The 17,826-nt window shown below is 49.8% G+C and overlaps 5 protein-coding genes across 6 annotated transcripts; 3 read left to right on the forward strand and 2 right to left on the reverse strand.

Moving 5' to 3' along the window:
• Window positions 1–585: 585 nt before the first annotated feature.
• Window positions 586–1,297, forward strand: TrAtP1_006103 (uncharacterized protein; the record flags this gene model as incomplete). The annotated part of the gene is made up of 2 exons (XM_066112981.1): window positions 586–871; window positions 1,113–1,297. 2 exons carry the CDS (start codon window positions 586–588, stop codon window positions 1,295–1,297), a joined length of 471 nt encoding a protein of 156 aa, XP_065969067.1.
• A 397-nt stretch (window positions 1,298–1,694) lies between these two features.
• On the forward strand, window positions 1,695–2,692 carry TrAtP1_006104 (uncharacterized protein; the record flags this gene model as incomplete). The annotated part of the gene is made up of 2 exons (XM_014082750.2): window positions 1,695–2,502; window positions 2,571–2,692. 2 exons carry the CDS (start codon window positions 1,695–1,697, stop codon window positions 2,690–2,692), a joined length of 930 nt encoding a protein of 309 aa, XP_013938225.2.
• A 369-nt stretch (window positions 2,693–3,061) lies between these two features.
• TrAtP1_006105 (uncharacterized protein) lies at window positions 3,062–4,350 on the reverse strand (the record flags this gene model as incomplete). 2 transcript variants are annotated; one of them, XM_014082751.2, is made up of 3 exons in its annotated part: window positions 3,062–3,356; window positions 3,422–3,507; window positions 3,587–4,350. In XM_014082751.2, 3 exons carry the CDS (start codon window positions 4,002–4,004, stop codon window positions 3,312–3,314), a joined length of 549 nt encoding a protein of 182 aa, XP_013938226.1. In that variant the 3' UTR covers window positions 3,062–3,311. The 2 variants fall into 2 exon arrangements, with proteins under 2 accessions (XP_013938226.1, XP_065969068.1); XM_066112982.1 differs by having other exon boundaries at window positions 3,422–4,004.
• A 4,534-nt stretch (window positions 4,351–8,884) lies between these two features.
• TrAtP1_006106 (uncharacterized protein) lies at window positions 8,885–13,083 on the forward strand (the record flags this gene model as incomplete). The annotated part of the gene is made up of 3 exons (XM_066112983.1): window positions 8,885–9,333; window positions 9,447–10,104; window positions 10,168–13,083. 3 exons carry the CDS (start codon window positions 8,885–8,887, stop codon window positions 13,081–13,083), a joined length of 4,023 nt encoding a protein of 1,340 aa, XP_065969069.1.
• On the reverse strand, window positions 12,875–17,774 carry TrAtP1_006107 (uncharacterized protein). Its single transcript, XM_014082753.2, has 2 exons — window positions 15,011–17,774; window positions 12,875–14,926 (listed from the first exon to the last, which is right to left on the reverse strand). Exons 1-2 carry the CDS (start codon window positions 17,564–17,566, stop codon window positions 13,670–13,672), a joined length of 3,813 nt encoding a protein of 1,270 aa, XP_013938228.1. The 5' UTR covers window positions 17,567–17,774; the 3' UTR covers window positions 12,875–13,669.
• Between the last annotated feature and the right edge of the window lie 52 nt (window positions 17,775–17,826).

Below are 17,826 nucleotides of genomic sequence, written 5' to 3' on the forward strand. Positions count from 1 at the left end.
CACTCCTTGTCGGATCATTTGCAGCTGCTACGCTGATCGACTCTTGTCTGCTACGCTGGCTCGACAAAGTCCCCCAAAGGCTGGGCTCTCGACCCAATTATAGACTCCCTGCAGCGAGCAAGCGAGTTGCCTGCAAAGTGCCCTGATCTTCTGCTGCCCGGGCCCGCAGTAAAACGACCGGCATCAGCACACTTTCCACATTGCCTGACGGTTCTGGAAGCCAGCGGGACCGACAATTGAACTTTTTTTTTTCGTGCAGGGGTTACCTGTACCTTGCGTTGTTGCGTTTACGTACAGCTTTGAGCTCTGGAAAGAGTAGCAGTACATGCTTGGTGGAATCGAACTTACAGCGCCTCAAAGCATACTGCAGTGGACCGAGCAGCACAGAGCTTACCGACGCGGCCAACAAATCGAACCCAAAGCACTTGACAGGTTGTCCAGTAATAGCAACACCAGGGCGGTGATTCAGTGACTTGTGGCTTTTGACGAATCTATATCTATTTCTGAGGCTCCTTTTCTCCATCCCTTCAGTCCCTTTGACCTCATCGCTTTCCATAAGACCCCAAGTCTCGCCAGCTCTGCGCCATGGTCTTGGGGCTTGCTAGCGGCAAGGCTACGGCGATGGACCGCTATCACTCACCAGCGTCGTCGTCATCGCCAGCTTCGACTTCGGCCTCAGCTTCAACTCCAGCAGCCGGTGTGCCCATCATCTACGGCCGGGTCGACGCCGCAAACGAAGACAACCTCGAGCTCATCCACGGCATCGACGAGCATGGCGCTTCGGAGCGTCGCGCAAAAGTCCTGAGGCCATCTCCGTCGGCCCAGCCCGGCGCCCAACCCCAACCGCATCGTGACGCCGCCATTATGCAAGGTACTGCAACCTCATCCCACCACACCAGCACTGCCGGCAGATTGCCCCAAGCAGCCAGCAGAACTAATGTAGCTCTGTGCTGCCTGCCATGCCTATAAGCTACCTATAACCTATACATACTTGGGCAATCCCCTCGCACTTTGCAATTTTTCTCCTCTCCTCCTCCTCTTGCCCTGCGTCCATCCCCAAAGCCAAGTTCAAAGTCCAGGCCACTAACGCATCCGTCGATGCACCGCCATAGATCCAGAGCCGGGCGCCCAGATCAGATCGCGCCGCCAGGCCGGAACTCGAAGCAAAAATAGCACCGCTCCACTGCTCGCCATCCCCCCCGGAGCTCATCGATACCATCCTGTCGCATCTTGCCGCATGCGACCTCGCCGCCGTCTCAGCCACATGCCGCTCCTTGCGCGAACATGCGCTGTCTGACCTGCTGTGGCAGGCCCTTGTCCAGCAGAATGTCCCCGGCACCCAGGTCGCAACCTCAGGGCCGTGCGCGAGCTTCAGGGAGCTGTATGCAGCCCACGACCGCCTGTGGTTTCTGCCAAAGTTCAAGATTTGGTTCTGCGACCGAGATCTGACGGGAAAGCTGATTCTGGTGCGTTATGACACCCGGCGCGGCTGCATCGAGGGCTACCAGCTGGTGGCTGTCAGCAACCAGTCGACCTTTGAGCAGTGGTCGGCAGATCAGGACGTGATTATTCACGGCTTTGAGCCGGTGGTGAAGCTCCATCTCGATAAACCGGTGCTGCAGTTCCGCGTCCAGGATAGGCAGGAGGATGGAGGCTTCTCCAAAAGACCCGGCGCTAACCGCTTTGCCGACGAGATGCCCATGGCCTTGGACGAACGACTGGGTGGCATGTTTAGCAATTTTCTGCTCACAAGGCCAATGGACTCTGAGGACGCGGTCCGACGGCTGGGACGGGGATATCCTTATGGAAACATGTGGCCATCGCCTGTTGTCCCGGCAAACCACTATGTGTCGGGCGCTCAGCCAGGTCGAGGCCATGCCGCTCCCTCGATGCAGGACAGGCCCCGAAGCAGAGCCCAGGTTTCTGACCAGACTTTCCAGATACGACAATGGATGGAGTTGACGGGCACGCCTAACCCTCTCAGGTTCATGGGGCAGGGAGGCCTCGCCGGAGCCCTCCAGGCTCTAGTTGACGAGATTATGGAGGAAGAGGCAATGGGTGCTGGGGCTGGTGCCCTTGGCGTGCACATTGGCGAAGAGCTCGTCACATACTCGACTCTCGACCCGTCACTATACACCCCAACGCCAGAAAGGCCGTGGAGGGGGATTTGGGTTGGCGACTACAGCGCACATGGCTGCGAATTTTTGTTGATACATCAGCCCGATGACCCACCCGCCACGGATGCCGAATTGGGCATTTTCCGTGACGAGCAGGATAGTGACGAGGCATGGGAGAAGAAGAGACTAGAAGCGAGAATGTACAGAGGTCGCTTAGAGGGCATTAAGCTGACAGGGGATCCAAATATCCCGAGAGGGGAGTATACCTTTGTGGCCAATGACTTGGGCCCGGACGGCTTCGTCGAAACTGCCACAGACGCTCAATTCTCCGGGGCCAGGATAGTGAAAAGCGAAGGTCACATTGCCGCGACGGGCTTTCTCAGAGGTAAGCAAGAAAGATGCGCTCGCTAAAATATTAGCTTGAATATAAGCTAACAGGCAGGGCTGTGCTAGACAAGTTCATTGAAACCCAGCTGATCCTCATCAGCCCGAACAAGCTCGCAATGCACTGGGTTGGATTCGGTCACATTAGCTTCTTAGAGAGAGTCAACATTGACCAGTTACTTGCTCCCTAAAAATAACAACAGCGCCTGAGAAGGAAGGCGAAGGAGAGGAGGCTGGGTAGTGTTTACAATAGTACCTACCTACCTGCCTACCTTGCATTGTCGATCTAGGTTACAATCTTTGGGCAACGCATTGAGGAACTTTTTCAACGATACCCGCTATGATGAAACATGGCCATTTTTGGGGGGCTTTTCTGAACTGGATGGATTTTTGGCTTGAATAGGAAGCCCACGACAGGTTGTATAATACCAAGCACTCTGGTTATGAGGAAGCTAGCAAGTACATAGAAAATAACCAACACAAGACTTGTACATACAATCGCATTATGAAAAGGTGCATGGTTGGGTTCACAGAGCCAATATAGGTAAGCAATGCAATATAAGAAAAATAATACATTACTAACTTGAGAAACTAGGTGTTACCTGTAATGTGCATATATGTTGTGTCATCAGTTGAACAGATGAATACACATTCCTAGCAAATTTCCAGAAACAAAAATCTCAACACGCGTATATCCATCCAGGTCCGAATGTTCAATTATATAGTTGTGTGTGCCGAAAGCCCAGCGGCACATTATTAAACAAAGCACCTCGGCAAAGCCGCATCAACCCAAAAAAATAAGTGATGCCTTTAGTAGGCGCCAATGACGTCCTGGCAAAGGACAGCTTGGCCGGCCTTGAAGTTTCGTTTGTTAGTATTCTAGTCCTGTTAACAAGGAGGTGGAAAGGTACAGTGCTTACAATAGGGACAGCACAGCACTGAGCCTTCTTGCCAGCCGTGTCACAGATATCCTGGAAATCACTGGCGTCCTTGGGAGTTTTCGATGCTATGGAGTTTTGTTTACGTTAGCTATGGTTTAGATTCGGAGACGGGATTTAGATGTGTGTAGAGTGTTGATAACTTACGGGAGCTGCAGTCGAGGTCGGCAATGCCGAGGACATCAACAGAGCAGCATTGGGGGTTGGAGTAGAGGAGCCCGGCAGGGCACTCGAATTGGCCGAATACGTTGCTGCCACTGACAGGAGTTGCAACGTTGACGGGGGGGATCACATCATCGACGGGAGGATTCGCAACGTTGACGGGAGGAATAACATCGTCGACGGGAGGATTCGCAACGTTGACGGGAGGAATCACGCTGTCAACAGGAGGAATTACACCGTTCAAAGGTGGGTTGCCGCCGTTGAGAGGGGGGATTTCACCGTTGAGAGGTGGGCTGGGGAGTCCATAAGAAGGAATAGGTGGGATAGGGGAAGGGCACAACTCCTTGGTAGGAGCGGCGCTGACAGCGGCGATGAGAATGGTGGCAATGGCGAGGACCTTCATTTTGAGTGGTGGATCAAGGTGAGTCTTGAGTGAGGTTTGTAGTATCAAAGGTGATGCAAAGGTAGGTTATTGTGGGATTGAAGACTGAGATGTGATTGCGAGTGACGAGAAAAAGAGAATTTGGAAGGAGATGATGGCGGATATTTATCTTCAAATCGCCGTCAGATCGCGATGTTTACTTTTTACTTGTATTATTGGTCTTCTCGTAGATCTTTGCCCTCGATCGCAGTGTATTACTAGAACCACACGCTCTCTGTGCTCATCGAGGGAGAAAATGTTGCTTCTCTGCCCCGATAATTCGACGGTCTGAGTATTACGTTGGTATAAGTTGGTACCGCCATGAAACACTGCGATAACTCAGAATTCGCCACTTTCGGGACCATGTTTAAGACATTAATCTTTCTAAATCAAGACATATGCAGGCATAACATATTAACATGGACGTTCAGATCGCAATAGAAAGTCTTGGATAGGATATCTTTTAAGATCAATAAAGAGAAGATCGCCACTACAACAGCTATGTACAGACTTGTCGCCACAGTAAAGACAGCACAATTAGTAGCAACTGCATAATACCTCTGGTGTTGTTTAATTCAGAGACGTAAAGTCTGACTAGGTAATAACTTACATGTCTTGTCTAGCGATACAACATCCGAGACTCACCTACGGCAAGGGAGAGCCATAAACAAGGCAGCACAGTGAATACATCTCAGCTGGGTCCAACAACATCAATCTCCAAGTATGCATGGAGTCACCGCCTTCTTCCTTCAGTCATAGAAAGTAGCTCGGCTTACTTGACTCACCGAGCCCTTGTGCGTCCCCAGCACCGCGTCCAACTACCCGGATCAACAACTCACAGCCTGAGACATGAGTTCGATCGCCAACTGCACGGGCAGTAATCTCGCCAACACAGCTCTCGTATTTTTTTTTTTTGTTTTTCCTGCTTTAGCCTTGGTCAAACAAAGTGATACAGCATTGGAGCGATGCCCCGGTGAGCCGCCGTGGGCTCCATTTTACGTGCATATGCCGTACAACCACAGACCTGCTCCTGCGGCATCATTGCTCCGTGATACATTCAGGGGCTCAGAAATTGCAATTGCTATTCTCGTACACCCAATTGACCGCTCGGACATGTCTGCCATCGTGCTGTATTCAAGCTCACCGGGGCAGAATTTTCAATTCGGGCCATGACCCGAAGCTGCTCCACTGAGCCTCATCAGATCTCGTCATTGATACTACGCCAGACGGGGGTCCAGACCCGGATGTCGCCCCCAAGCAGGGGATCCGCTACGGAAGGGAGAGATTAACCTTCTTTTATTGCCAAGCCAACCCGGCCGATTAGCATCGGTTCATGGCTGGAGATGCTTTTCCCTCGGACACAGGGATTGCCGCCATGGTTCGAGTCTTACATGAGTCGTATACATGTAAGCAACGTAGTATACAAAAACGCACGAATAGCGGGGCGCATGTCAGTGGCCATCGGACAGGCGTATTACACCTGGAGCATATTCAAAAGTTCATGACAGGCCATTTGAGATGCTCAGGGCCATCTTCCGATGATAACCTTTCCTTCTGACTCGTACGAATTGCCTGATGCCTGACCGATGGTGGAGATGTGTGACCATGAAAGCTCGGGCTTTCGATTAAAGGCGAGGGGACAGACAGTGTTGTGGCCGAATAGCCGGTGTAGCTAGACGGATGGGGGCGAAAAGCTAGGAGCAAGAGACTTCCAGCCTTGTTAATTTCTGGCCTACATGGGTCTAGAGAGAGGAACGACCTTATTGACGTAGATGCGGGTTGCAACATGAGCCAAGACATTGACTCAGTGAGCAAACGACAAGAAGAAGAAGCAAAGGTAGACGGAAAGAAACTAAATACGAGCTAATCTTAGTCGCTGGGAAATCCCTAGTCGTGGCCCGCGGAGACTAAATGCAGTTTGATAGACTGCCCCGTCTCAAACGGGTAGGACGATTCGGAAGTCGCTTACAGGCCTGTCTGTATAGCGCCGAGATCGAAGCAAAGAATTTGGTACCTGTATGTGCTTTCAAGCAGTAGTGGAGGATCAAGCTTCTTAAAATCGATACAATATGCAATGATATACAGCCATGATCAAACACATCGAGATCCAAAGCGAGGGCTACAAAGTGACGATGAGATGAGACTTGACGCACGCACACTCACCCCCCCCTCGCGTCCCACAGGCACAATCAAGCTTCCGATCTTCAGATGCCAGAAAAGCCAAGTTTGTGTCCCACATGGCCTTGCATTAGGCTTAAATCGCCCAGCGGTGGGCTCCAACCGGACGTGAGCCGAGACGATTCAGCTTCTCTTCTCAAGCTAGCTGTTAATGGCAGGCAAACAGGCATCTACATATAGCATATGCACGTTGGGTTCGAAATCCTCATTTCTTTGCCCTCCGAAGCAACGTCGGCGCAATTCTGGCTCCGAATCCATCGGCTTCTACTTGAGATTGTGAAGCATTAGTGGTCAGTCGTGGTGGACGCTTAAATGAGGATTGACAGCGCATGCTCTTCCTCGGCGGCTACAAAGGGTCCGGGGGCTAGTACAAGTAGAAAGTAGAAATATCTCCGTACGCCTTATTTAGTTGCGTTATGCAAGGGGTCCGGTGGCAAAGCACGGAGTACAGAGACTGCAATGGAACAGCTCAAGCATAACCAGGCAGATTCTGTGTGTTGTGACCAGCTCCAGCCTCTTTTTCCCTTGCATGGCTAGACTCAATTTGTCAACTTGCCCACAGTAGACGTCAAGAAGTATCGCTGAATTAGCCAAGTTGGAAAATCACATGAACTCATCACATGAACTTTTGGCCAGATAAAACATGAACGGGAGAGAATATCAACATTTGTGTGCTATTATGACATTGAAGCTTCGCTTTGGTGATGGGATATGAGACTCAAGACATAACAGGCCCCATCTAGATGCAGTACTACTGTCAGTATAATTACAAGCAGCGACGTAAAATATGAAGACTCTTGCCACTTTTTAATCAAATCAGCGAAAATCTAGCTACTTGACTCTACGCACGGATGGTCTTGTCTTATTGCAGCTGATATACCCTGAGAACATCACTCTGTTGGTTAGCCACCATGTCTTGCATTAAATTATATATATTTCATATGAAACGGCCATCGTCATTGACTTACACGTGCCATATTATGATGTTATTACCAATCTGCTGGTGCCCACGCTGCCGGGCATCCAGACAATCCAAGATTTACCTCCCTTACTACCACCGCTCCGGTGTTATGTCTCGGTTATTTGCAAGATCTGCCAAATTCATGTCTCAGTTGAGCTGCATGATGGCAACCATTCTACCATATTATGACTGCAATATGGCTGCATCTGCAAGGGGCATGCGACTAAACGCTAGCCTCCCTTGACCAATAAACAAGAGCAGCAATCGTACTGGAATCAATTGGCAAAGTGGCGATTCATCATTGTCTTCTATCTATACACTAGTATTATGTATTTGACTGTCTTGGTGGACCAAATGTTGTCATGTAGACGGGTGTCATAGCTGCCCACAGATACGAGGTTGCTTCATGCGGCAGATCGGCCAATCTCTTGTCTTGGAGATGTCATTAAACTTCAGACTCTCGAACTAGCTTTACGCGGGCTTTGTGGATTCGGTCAAAAAGAAGTCAATTTTGGGTATGGGACTGCTAATACATACGCATATTTTCCAGACTCTACTCTCTTACCTCTAGAACAAAGATTCTAGCGCGAGATCGGTGAGTGTCCGCTAGCAGCTTCACAAATTGTTAATAGGACAAGCTTTGTAGTAGAGGATAGCATGACTACTATTTAAGACTACTGTACGCCTTTGGAGCGCGGCAAGAATAGAAACGATTCCACGAAACAGTATGATTAGACAAAGGACGTATACCACAACGCAGGGGAATAAAGCGTCACACAGGGAAATAGAGGATTTGGAGAAGCGCTTGGTAGCCATCTATTCAGGAATTCCGAGATATTAATACTCTTCAAAGGCCTTTACTAGCGTATTTTACCTTGTTCATATATTCGGATAGGAAATCTTCAATAGGACCCTTCAGGGCACGTCTGGATGCTCTGTATTCGCTCGTGTTGTTCTTTCTGAAGCTTGAGTATTATCAGTGCTGCGGCCCATCTCGGCTATATAGCTTTTTATTCTTTAATATATATCGCAGAGCCTTGGAGTAAATAATAAAGTAACCGTACGTAGTAGAGGCAGTAGAGGTAGCAGAGGGCAGGCGCATGTAGGCGATACGAGCTTCGCTACTTGGCGGGCTTTATGCTACTCCATGGCTTCTGTTGCTTTGCTCTTCCACAAGCATCAAAAGTCGAGCCAATGCTTTTATCAAAGGCCTGGAAAGTCTCCAAACATGTTCACCATCCCTCATTTTGTTTGTTCGTGTACCAACAGTAGAACATATCACGGCTTCTCCAACGACGCGCTTTGGCCATCTCGACACTCTTGTATTAAAAGCCACCGAGTGGTGACTGACCATGATGCGCCGGCTCGCATAATTCTGCTTTCTTGAATTAAGATTGATCAGATCTACGAGATTCTGAATTCTAATATTTCAGCCTATACAGCGACGGCTTATGAGCTTTTCGTCCCATCTTCGTCTTCAACGCCGTGTCAGCGCAAAGTGAGCAGCGCGTTTGGGCCACTCTGCGCAAACAATATCAAGCAGCGATGGAACAATCCATTGTGCATTACCCACTTATATAGGCTTATACACTTTGGCCAGCTTGTCGCTGAGGAATATCTTACTGATATGGCTTCCTTGCGATGCCTCCACCATCTGTGATGATCGCTTCTTGTCATTGATCCCAATGCTTATTCAAGTCATTGCCTCGTGCTACTTGATATAATGGCTGCAAAAGATGAAAAAGCAGTATCGCTACCAGCCTCAACGGATCATCTGAGCATAGTTCTCGATACTACCTCATCTGCCAACCCCGTCAACAAGCCCATTCGCTCATCTTTCAAGCATCTCTTTTCCTTCACCAGATGGAATCAAGCAGCGCCTCTTACTGCGGCCCTCGCTGCATCGGCTGCATTTGCTGCCATCAAGTCCATCTATCCCATCTTCTTGGGCAAGATCTTCAATATAGTATCCGATTTCGGTGCCGGTCGGCGCTCCGGCAATGAGACTTTGCACGAGATATCCCACTGGAGTCAGATATTGATCGGCCTTGGAATTGTGAACTGCCTCTCAGGCTCGGCTTTTCTATCACTCTGGGTCACCTTTGGAGAGCTTCAAGCCAAGTCTGTCCGACAGGATATCTTCAAGAGCTTACTGTCAAAGAATATCGCATGGTTCGATTCTTTAGATCAGGGTATCTCTAGTCTCTTGGTTAGAATCCAAACGCAAGTCTACATACGATCCGACTTCCGAGGCGAGTAATCACAAGTACTGACTAGATCAATAGGCAAACTCGAGAACTTCAGCTCGCAACATCGCAGGTATTCGGCTTCCTAGTAACCGACTGCATTGTTTCCATCGTTTCCCTCTCGATAGCTTTCTACTATTCTTGGAAGCTCACTTTGGTGCTACTCGCAACCCTGCCCATATCCTTGATACTACTGTCTCTCGCAACTCGACGATTAGAGCCGGCTATCCAAGCTCAGAAGCGCGATTTGGAGACTGCATCAAAGTTTGCCACCTCATCCATAAAAGCCATAGAGATTGTGAAAATATTCAACGGATTCGACCGCGAGCTCCGGCAATACCATGACGCAATCATGCTAGCCAGCAAACAGTATTTGATACAAGCTCAATGCAACTGTTTCCAGATGGGATATGTTGCCTTCTGGGTTGTTGGCATATTCGTCGCGGGCTTCTGGTATGGCAGCATCCTCGTCGACCAAGGACTGAGTCCTGGCCAAGTTATTACCACCTTTTTCTCAATTCTTTCAGCATTCCAGGGAATTGGAGCGTTGCTCCCACAGTGGCTGGTTCTATCCAAAGGCATGTTTGCGGGTGCCTTTTTGTCATCTTTATCGACTGCATGTGATGACGAAGCTGCTAAAGAGAATGGAGGCCAAATTAGACCCAACTCTTGCACTGGCAATGTGGATCTAATAGATGTATGTTTGACTGAATTCTGTTTCCCATTTGTTTATGAGAGCTAATCAGATGGCCTGTGGCAGGTCACCTTTGCCTATCCTTCCAACCCCGAAAAGCCCGTCCTCAATAAGTCAACATTCTTTTTCCCTGCCGGCCAACTCACATTCATCGTGGGAAGAAGCGGATCAGGGAAAAGCACAATCGGAAATCTTATTGCTCAATTCTATGACCCCTCGTCAGGCCTAATTTGTTTAGACGGGTACCCCTTGGCCACTTTGGATCGCGATTGGGTCCGATCCAACATTGCTTTGATCCAGCAATTGAGCGTCGTGTTCGACGATAGCCTTTTCAATAACGTAGCAGTCGGCCACAATGACCCTGAAGCAGCGACAAGAGAGGCCGTTGGCAATGCGTGCGAATTTGCGCTACTACAATCGACGCTCAGCAATCTTCCCGAGGGCCTCAACACTCGAATCGGTTCAAATGGACACAAATTGAGCGGAGGCCAAATGCAGAGGGTTGCACTTGCCAGAGCAAGAATTCGAGATCCGGCTGTACTTATCCTTGACGAAGTGACAAGCAGCCTGGATCAGATAAACCGGAGTCTGATAATAGATGCCATCAGAGCGTGGCGGCGAGACAAAACAACCATCATCATCACACATGATATTAGCCAAATCGAAGATGATGAACTCGTATATGTCATGCAAGACGCCTCTTTAGTACAACAGGGATTGCGGCGACAGCTGGCCAACATCGCAACAGGCGCGTTTGCGTCTCTGGCCCGTCAGGCTTCCGTTGAATCATCTCCTTCTACACCGAGCAAATCACAGATGACTGATGTTACCTTAAGCGAAGATTTTGAAAAGGCCTGGGAAAGACCCAATACCGACAAAAGGTCAGAAATATCCGCCGAAAATGCATCCTGCTATGAAATTGGCAAGAGACAATCATCTAGCTCGATTAGCGAATACTTTGAGCCATCTCGAAGATTCAATGCATCAGAATCTTGCTATAGATCCTCTTCAGAGAGCGACTTCACCATGGACTTTTCTCATCATTACGAATACGACGAGGACCCAATCTACTTATTTGGAAAGGCAGAGCGCCGAAGCAACATCTCCAGCTTGCGAGTCGCTTCCAACCGTGAGCAGTCTCCAACCGTTATCAAAGATCTAGCTGCAAAACAAACGGCGGGAAAACCGAGCACGCTATGGTCAATCTTAGAAACCGTCTGGCCAGTGCTCACCTCAAAAGACCGCGCAATCTTCCTCGGTGGAGTTGTAATGTGTCTGATTAGCTCTGCAGCAAAGCCAGTCTTTTCATTTTGTCTCTCCCAACTTCTAGCAGTATTGTGGCTACCAGAGAACAGGACGGCTGAAGCGAAACAAAAGGCAATCTATCTGGTAATCACGGCAGTTGTTGATGGTACCACGACTGGCATGAGCCATTACATTTTTGAGAGAGTTGGTCAATCCTGGGTGAATGCAATTCGTCTCGAGGCTCTAAAGAGAATTCTCTGGCAGCCGAAATCATGGTTCGATCAAGATGGAAACTCAGCCAGCAGGATCAACGAGTGTCTTGAAAGGAACTCGGAGGAAACTCGCAACATTGCCGGGCGATTCATTCCCGTCGTCATAAGCGTCATCGGGATGATTACGGTTTCCATGATATGGGCTTTCATAACGTCCTGGAGGCTAACTATCGTCACTCTTTCAGCCCTACCTTTAGTCCTTGGAATAGTCAAAGGCTACACCATCATCAGCAGCAAGTGGGAAGCTAAATGCAATCAAGGAGCCTCGGATGCCAGCGCCGTCTTCAGCGAGACGTTTGTCAACATCCGCGTAGTGCGAGCGCTGATGCTTGAAAAGTACTTTGGCACAAAGCACCAAAAACTGATTTCTCACACCTTTAGCTTAGGCCTGAGAAGGGCAGGTTATACCTGTGGACTATTTGGGCTGTATCAGTCAATGAATTATCCCATGACCGCCTTGGTATTCTACTATGCCACAGTTTTGCTATCCAAAAACGATGGCACCACAGTAGCCAAGATACTGCAGGTGATCAACTTACTGCTATTCAGCATCGGAACTTCAACCGCTTTATTGGGCAGCATACCGCAAATGACCATGGCCAAAGCGACAGCAACACAGCTACTGGCCTACGCAACAATGCCGATAGAATCCAAAGAAAGCCAAAGCGGTATTGAGGTCTCAACCCCTCTACCTGTTGAGGTTAGAAATCTGCAATTTGCTTATTCGCAGTCGAGCCCACGCGTCCTCCATGATGTTTCTTTCAACATCACACAGGGAACTTGCACCGCCATAGTCGGCTCTTCTGGCTCTGGCAAATCCACAATCATATCTCTCCTCATGGGCCTCCATCGCCCTTCAGATGACACTCAATCTCTCACCTACGCAAGCATTCCGCTTTCCAAACTCGACATACAACACCTCCGCTCAAAAATGGCATACGTCTCCCAAACGCCACATCTCTTCCCCGCAACTGTCACAGACAACATAATCTACAGTCTCCCAGGCGACTCCCCCCTCAGAGACAGCCAAAACGTACAAGCCGCAGCAAAAGCAGCCGGCATTCACGACTTCATCACCTCTCTCCCCCAAGGCTACTCTACCATTGTAGGAGATGGTGGAATCGCTCTCTCAGGCGGCCAAGAGCAGCGGCTGAGCATCGCCCGGGCACTTGTCCGCCATCCCCGGCTTCTCATCTTGGACGAGCCGACGAGTGCTCTTGACGCCGAGTCGACGAGTATGATCCGCGAGACGATATGCGGTCTTACAGAGCGGGCGAGGCAGAAGGAGAGCGATATGGCCATTGTGATGGTTACGCATACGCCTGAAATGATGAAAATTTGTGATAGGATTGTCATGATTGACAGTGGTGTCAAGGTCGAAGAGGGTAGCTATGAAGAGCTGATGACAGCCAAGGGTCCTTTTGGGCATCTTATTAGCAAAGGCGAATGGCACGGTGGAGAGTAGTTAGTGGAAAGAAGTAGGCTGAATAAGGAAACACGAGTAATAAGGAGTTTGTTTCAACATTGAATATGAGTTAAAATCAATTAAAGCATTACAAACTTTACATGGTATTTACGCCTCAACTCTTTCTTCAATGTCAATGAATGATTAGAATTTGACCAAGAGCTTTGTCTTGCATCATTATATGTGCTTGTTCGTTTGACCATCTAGTAAAGTGCCCGTCATGATGAAAACGTAGGCAAAGATATGTATCCCCTATTTGAGCGCCGATCCATCCACCCCCACGGTAATAATAATATCATTCGTTTAATTTCCCCCATGACCATTGACATAAAGTGTGATGCTCATCAAGCATTCGTAGGATATCTGCATTCTCCAACTCGCTAGATGAATATGTGTGTGTATATGTGCGTACCCATGACCTTTCCAACTAGTAATTTCCATTCCCAAAGTCTCTATTTTAACGAGAGAGAATTAATATATAGATCGCATAGAACACGCTAATAACTGAGAGAAACAACAGCCATATTAATGATAAAGGCGGTAGTCCAAGAAAAAAAAAAGACAAGTTCGTGAGTCGTTTCATGGGTTATCGTCTTCTGGTCCTCAGCCATCCCTCCCAGGAAAGCCAATCGCGTCGAGTTTGCTGCTGCCGGATTCGAGCCGGGTCTGGTCGTCTCGGCTCAACCCAGGTGACTCGATTAGGAACCGTAGGTCTCTGAACAGGAGGCCTAGTTGGACCATAGACATCGTTTCTCACAATTCTAATGAGATATCGGAGAATGTTGGGATCTTGACTAGGCGGTATGCTGGTGTCTGACCGCGGTATTAGAATCGGGTCGTTCTTCAGCGTCCGCGGGTGAATCTCCAACATCTCTTTATCGGTGAGTCTACCCAATCTAGCGGCATCGATCAGTGCTTGTAGATCGATCTCTATCTTTTCAATCACCGACATGGAAGCCATGGCGGAGCTCTCAGCTATGCTACTGTGAGCAAGCTGCGTCTTGCTATCCGAGATGGGTTGATTTGCGTGGCCAAGTCGTGAGCCAGTGTCTGTTAGCCCCGCTGGACTCAGTAATAAGCCGGAGCGAACGACCAAGTTCCCGACAGCGCCCAGCTCCTGTTGGGAGCCTTCGCCGATTTGCTGTTTTTTCTTCTGGAAAACTTTGGCCCATAAATTCCTAATAGGAGCCGTAGTAAAAAGGAAGAGTCTCTTCAATCCAAGGAAAAATGCCAAAACGTATCGATCAGGTACTTGACGGATCAAGGCGCCGAGAGGAATGGTAAGACTGCCAAATAGCAAACTCCATCCCCACTGGGCACCAGTCAGTGGTTTGGTATCGAAAGCTTCTCCGCCTTTGAAGACGATGAGGAACTGGCCTAAAAGTGTCAAAAGCTGCACGCCAATAAACCAAGGATTGGTGAAAAAGCCTTGATGCCAGATATCGATCCCATTATCCACTCTGCGACAGTTGTGTTGGTTGAACAGCTGCATGAAGACATAAATATTGAACACAAGCGTCTGCAGCTTATCGATCTCATGCTTAGTGCCAGGGTTGAAGATGTCCCAACCGACGTAATGCACTGTAAATACAACCAGAAGCTGATAGATGGCTTGGCCAAGAATCATCTTCCACATGGTGATGCTCACAATGGCTTTATTGCGAGGCTCAGGCTTGCGCATCAGAGAATCTGATGTAGGATGGTCGGTGGCAAATGCGAGAGAAGCACATATATCCATGCTTAGATCTATCCAGAGGAGCTGTACGACCGTAAAGATGGAATCACCAACGAGTTCCGAGATGACTGTTGTGATACCAGCTGTTATGTTGATTGTGAATTGAAACTATACAAACATATTAGCCACTTATTGGTCGCTAGTAGAAGAAGGAGAGTAATGCTTGGGTCGAATTAACAGGAGAGCGCTCACCTGAATGAATTTCTTGACCGCGTCATTCACTGTCCTGCCCCAACCAAGGGCTTTCACAATGGACGCGAAATTATCGTCAAGAAGAATGATAGAGGCAGCTTCTTTGGCCACTTCAGTGCCCTGCATACCCATCGCAAAGCCAACATCAGCAGCTTTCAAAGCCAGTGCGTCATTTGTCCCATCACCGGTAACAGCAACAATTTCTTTCATTTCTCTCAGACGTGTGACGAGTAATACTTTGTCTTCCGGGCTAGATCTCGCCAGTACCTGCAAACGTGGAATGATAGCGTCACGCTGAGACGGCGTCAACTTTCTGAACGTAGGGCCATCCATAGCAACGCCGCCGGGAGTGTATATACCACACTCTGTGGCTACGGCTTTTGCAGTCAGGAAGTTGTCGCCGGTAACCATACGCACAAAGACACCAGCGTCCTGACACTGGCGTACGGAATTAACCACCTCTGGTCGAAGCGGGTCACGGATGCCAAAGAAACCAATAAAGACCATGCCAGATGCAAGCCATTCCAGGTTGACAGTGGTGGGGTCATCGCCTGGATTCTCAAAGACTTCGTTCTCATCAAAGTCATGAAAACTGATGGCCACTGGGCGTAGCATATTCGTGGCATATTCGTGGATGGTTTTGCGGAAGCTCCTTCTGTCTGTCTCCTCGAGCCGAGAGGTAGTAAATCGAAAGGTCGGGTCATCAACGATGAAGGCACAATATTCAAACACGATTTCTGCAGCTCCTTTGACCAGTAGGCGGTATCTGCCGTTGGGAAGCTTGACTAGAACTGCCATCCATTTTCGAGCAGAGTCAAAAGGTAGCATGGCGATGATGTTGCTGTTGGCTCGTTCTTCCTGAAGCTTGCCCATCCCTAAATGGTCCCGACCAAACTTGAGCAGGGCTGTCTCAGTGCTCGACCCGATAAAGTCGGCTCTTGCAGAGTCATCTCTCTCAAAAGCGGTGGAGTTTAGAGCTATGCTATCTTTGATTAGGCTCCGTACCTCTGGAGAAACGGTCGACATGAAGTGCCTCGATGACGGTAGCCGCGATGTAGATGAAGTACTAGCCGAGCTGGAGGTAGCGAGGGGAACATCGCTGTCTTCAAAGCCGCTCTCGAGCCCAACGCGGCCGGCAACAACAGACATTTTATTCTGCGTGAGGGTTCCCGTCTTGTCTGAACAGATGGAAGTGGCATTGCCCATGACTTCACAAGATCGAATGAGGCGAACGAGATTGTTGTCTTTGAGCATTCTCGTGGTTGCAAACGCAAGCGCGACGGTGACATTCAGCGCCAGGCCCTCAGGAATAGTGATGACCACGATGGTAACGGCAAGCATGAGGATATGGAGAAAATGTTCGGCCCTACGAGTGGGCCGGGCATGCTTGTGATGCGGTAGCCGAACCAAGAAGCGAATAAAGAGGATCACGAAGTAGATGGCGCCAGCAATGGCACCAAATGTGATGAGCTGCTTTCCCAATCTGCCCATCTTGGCCTGAAGAGGGGTTTCTTCAACGTCTTCTCGCAGAGACATGAGCATCCTCCCATAGCTTGAATGTTCACCAACAGAGAGAACCAACATGCGGCCAACGCCACGACAGACGGTGGTGCCGCTGAAAATGAAGGGGTCGACCGGGGTGGCCCAGGAGCGGCTGTAATCTTCCGGCACCATTTTGCGGACCAGCTGAGACTCTCCCGTGATGGACGACTCATCGATGTATAAGCTGGAGCCCTGGACAAGAACACCGTCGGCGGCCACAACTTCACCGGCCTCGATGTGCATGATATCTCCAACCATGACATCGTATACGGAGATTTGCTGGATCCTGCCCGACCGAAGAACAGTTACTTCGCGCTGCTGCTGTCGCTCATTAAGCTTTTCGAAGCGGTAGTTCTTTTGCCAATCGGTGGCGGCGCTGGCTAGGACAATGACGACGATGGCTGCCACAACGGTCACTCCGTCAACCCATTCGATGTTGGAAGCATCCTCGTCGGCAGTCAGAGACTGGTAGAGACCAATTCCCAGAGATATAGTGGCGGCGATTGTGAGCAGAATCATCAACTTGTCGTTGAATGCAATCCACATGAGCTTGAGAAACGACTTTTGCCGACGTCGGGGCAGCCTGTTGGCGCCGAATATCCGCCTCCGGTCGACGAAGCGGTCTTCATCGTCAGATCTGCCTATGTGAAAGGTTAAGCCCGGGCGAATGTTGGGGGCGTCGACCGGAGAGATGACGGGCGTGCGGTTCGCATGAGCAGCCGCAACTGCTTCGTCGAAGTTGATGGTGCCATCGAGACTCGACTCGTCGACGCTGAGACCGGCTGCGAGGTCGGTACGGAGGCCCAGCACAAGGCCACGGAGCCCGCCAAAGACGTTGAGCGCCGCAAGGCTCCTCTGCTTCAGCAGCTTGTGCAACTGGGATGGCGTAAAGGCAAAGCTGTTGGCGGGCAGTGGCTCCTCAGCCCGCACCTCGGTGACCAGCGCCGTGGCTTGTTTGTCGGCTTCGACGTCGTGGCGCGTGACAGCCGGCTCAACGGGCGTTATTTCGTCCATGTGGCAGACGGCCCTGATGCTGGGGCCAAGAACGAGGGAATCATCTGCGGTGCCGGGCAGACACAAAGGCAAAGCAATGCCTCTCTTCTCACAGGCTGAGAGACGGAGTTGGAGTTGCAGAGGACTTGGATCCCATGCGACCACCGGACTGGGGGCGTGTGCCAGCAATAAAGGGCGGCTCTTTTGGCATCCGAGATCCACTGAGCGACGCCATGGGAGAGATTTACAGCGCTGAGGTAGCAGTGCCGGGGGGGGGGAGA

This window comes from Trichoderma atroviride, chromosome 3, assembly GCF_020647795.1.
Source record: "Trichoderma atroviride chromosome 3, complete sequence".
Lineage (NCBI taxonomy): Eukaryota > Fungi > Ascomycota > Sordariomycetes > Hypocreales > Hypocreaceae > Trichoderma > Trichoderma atroviride.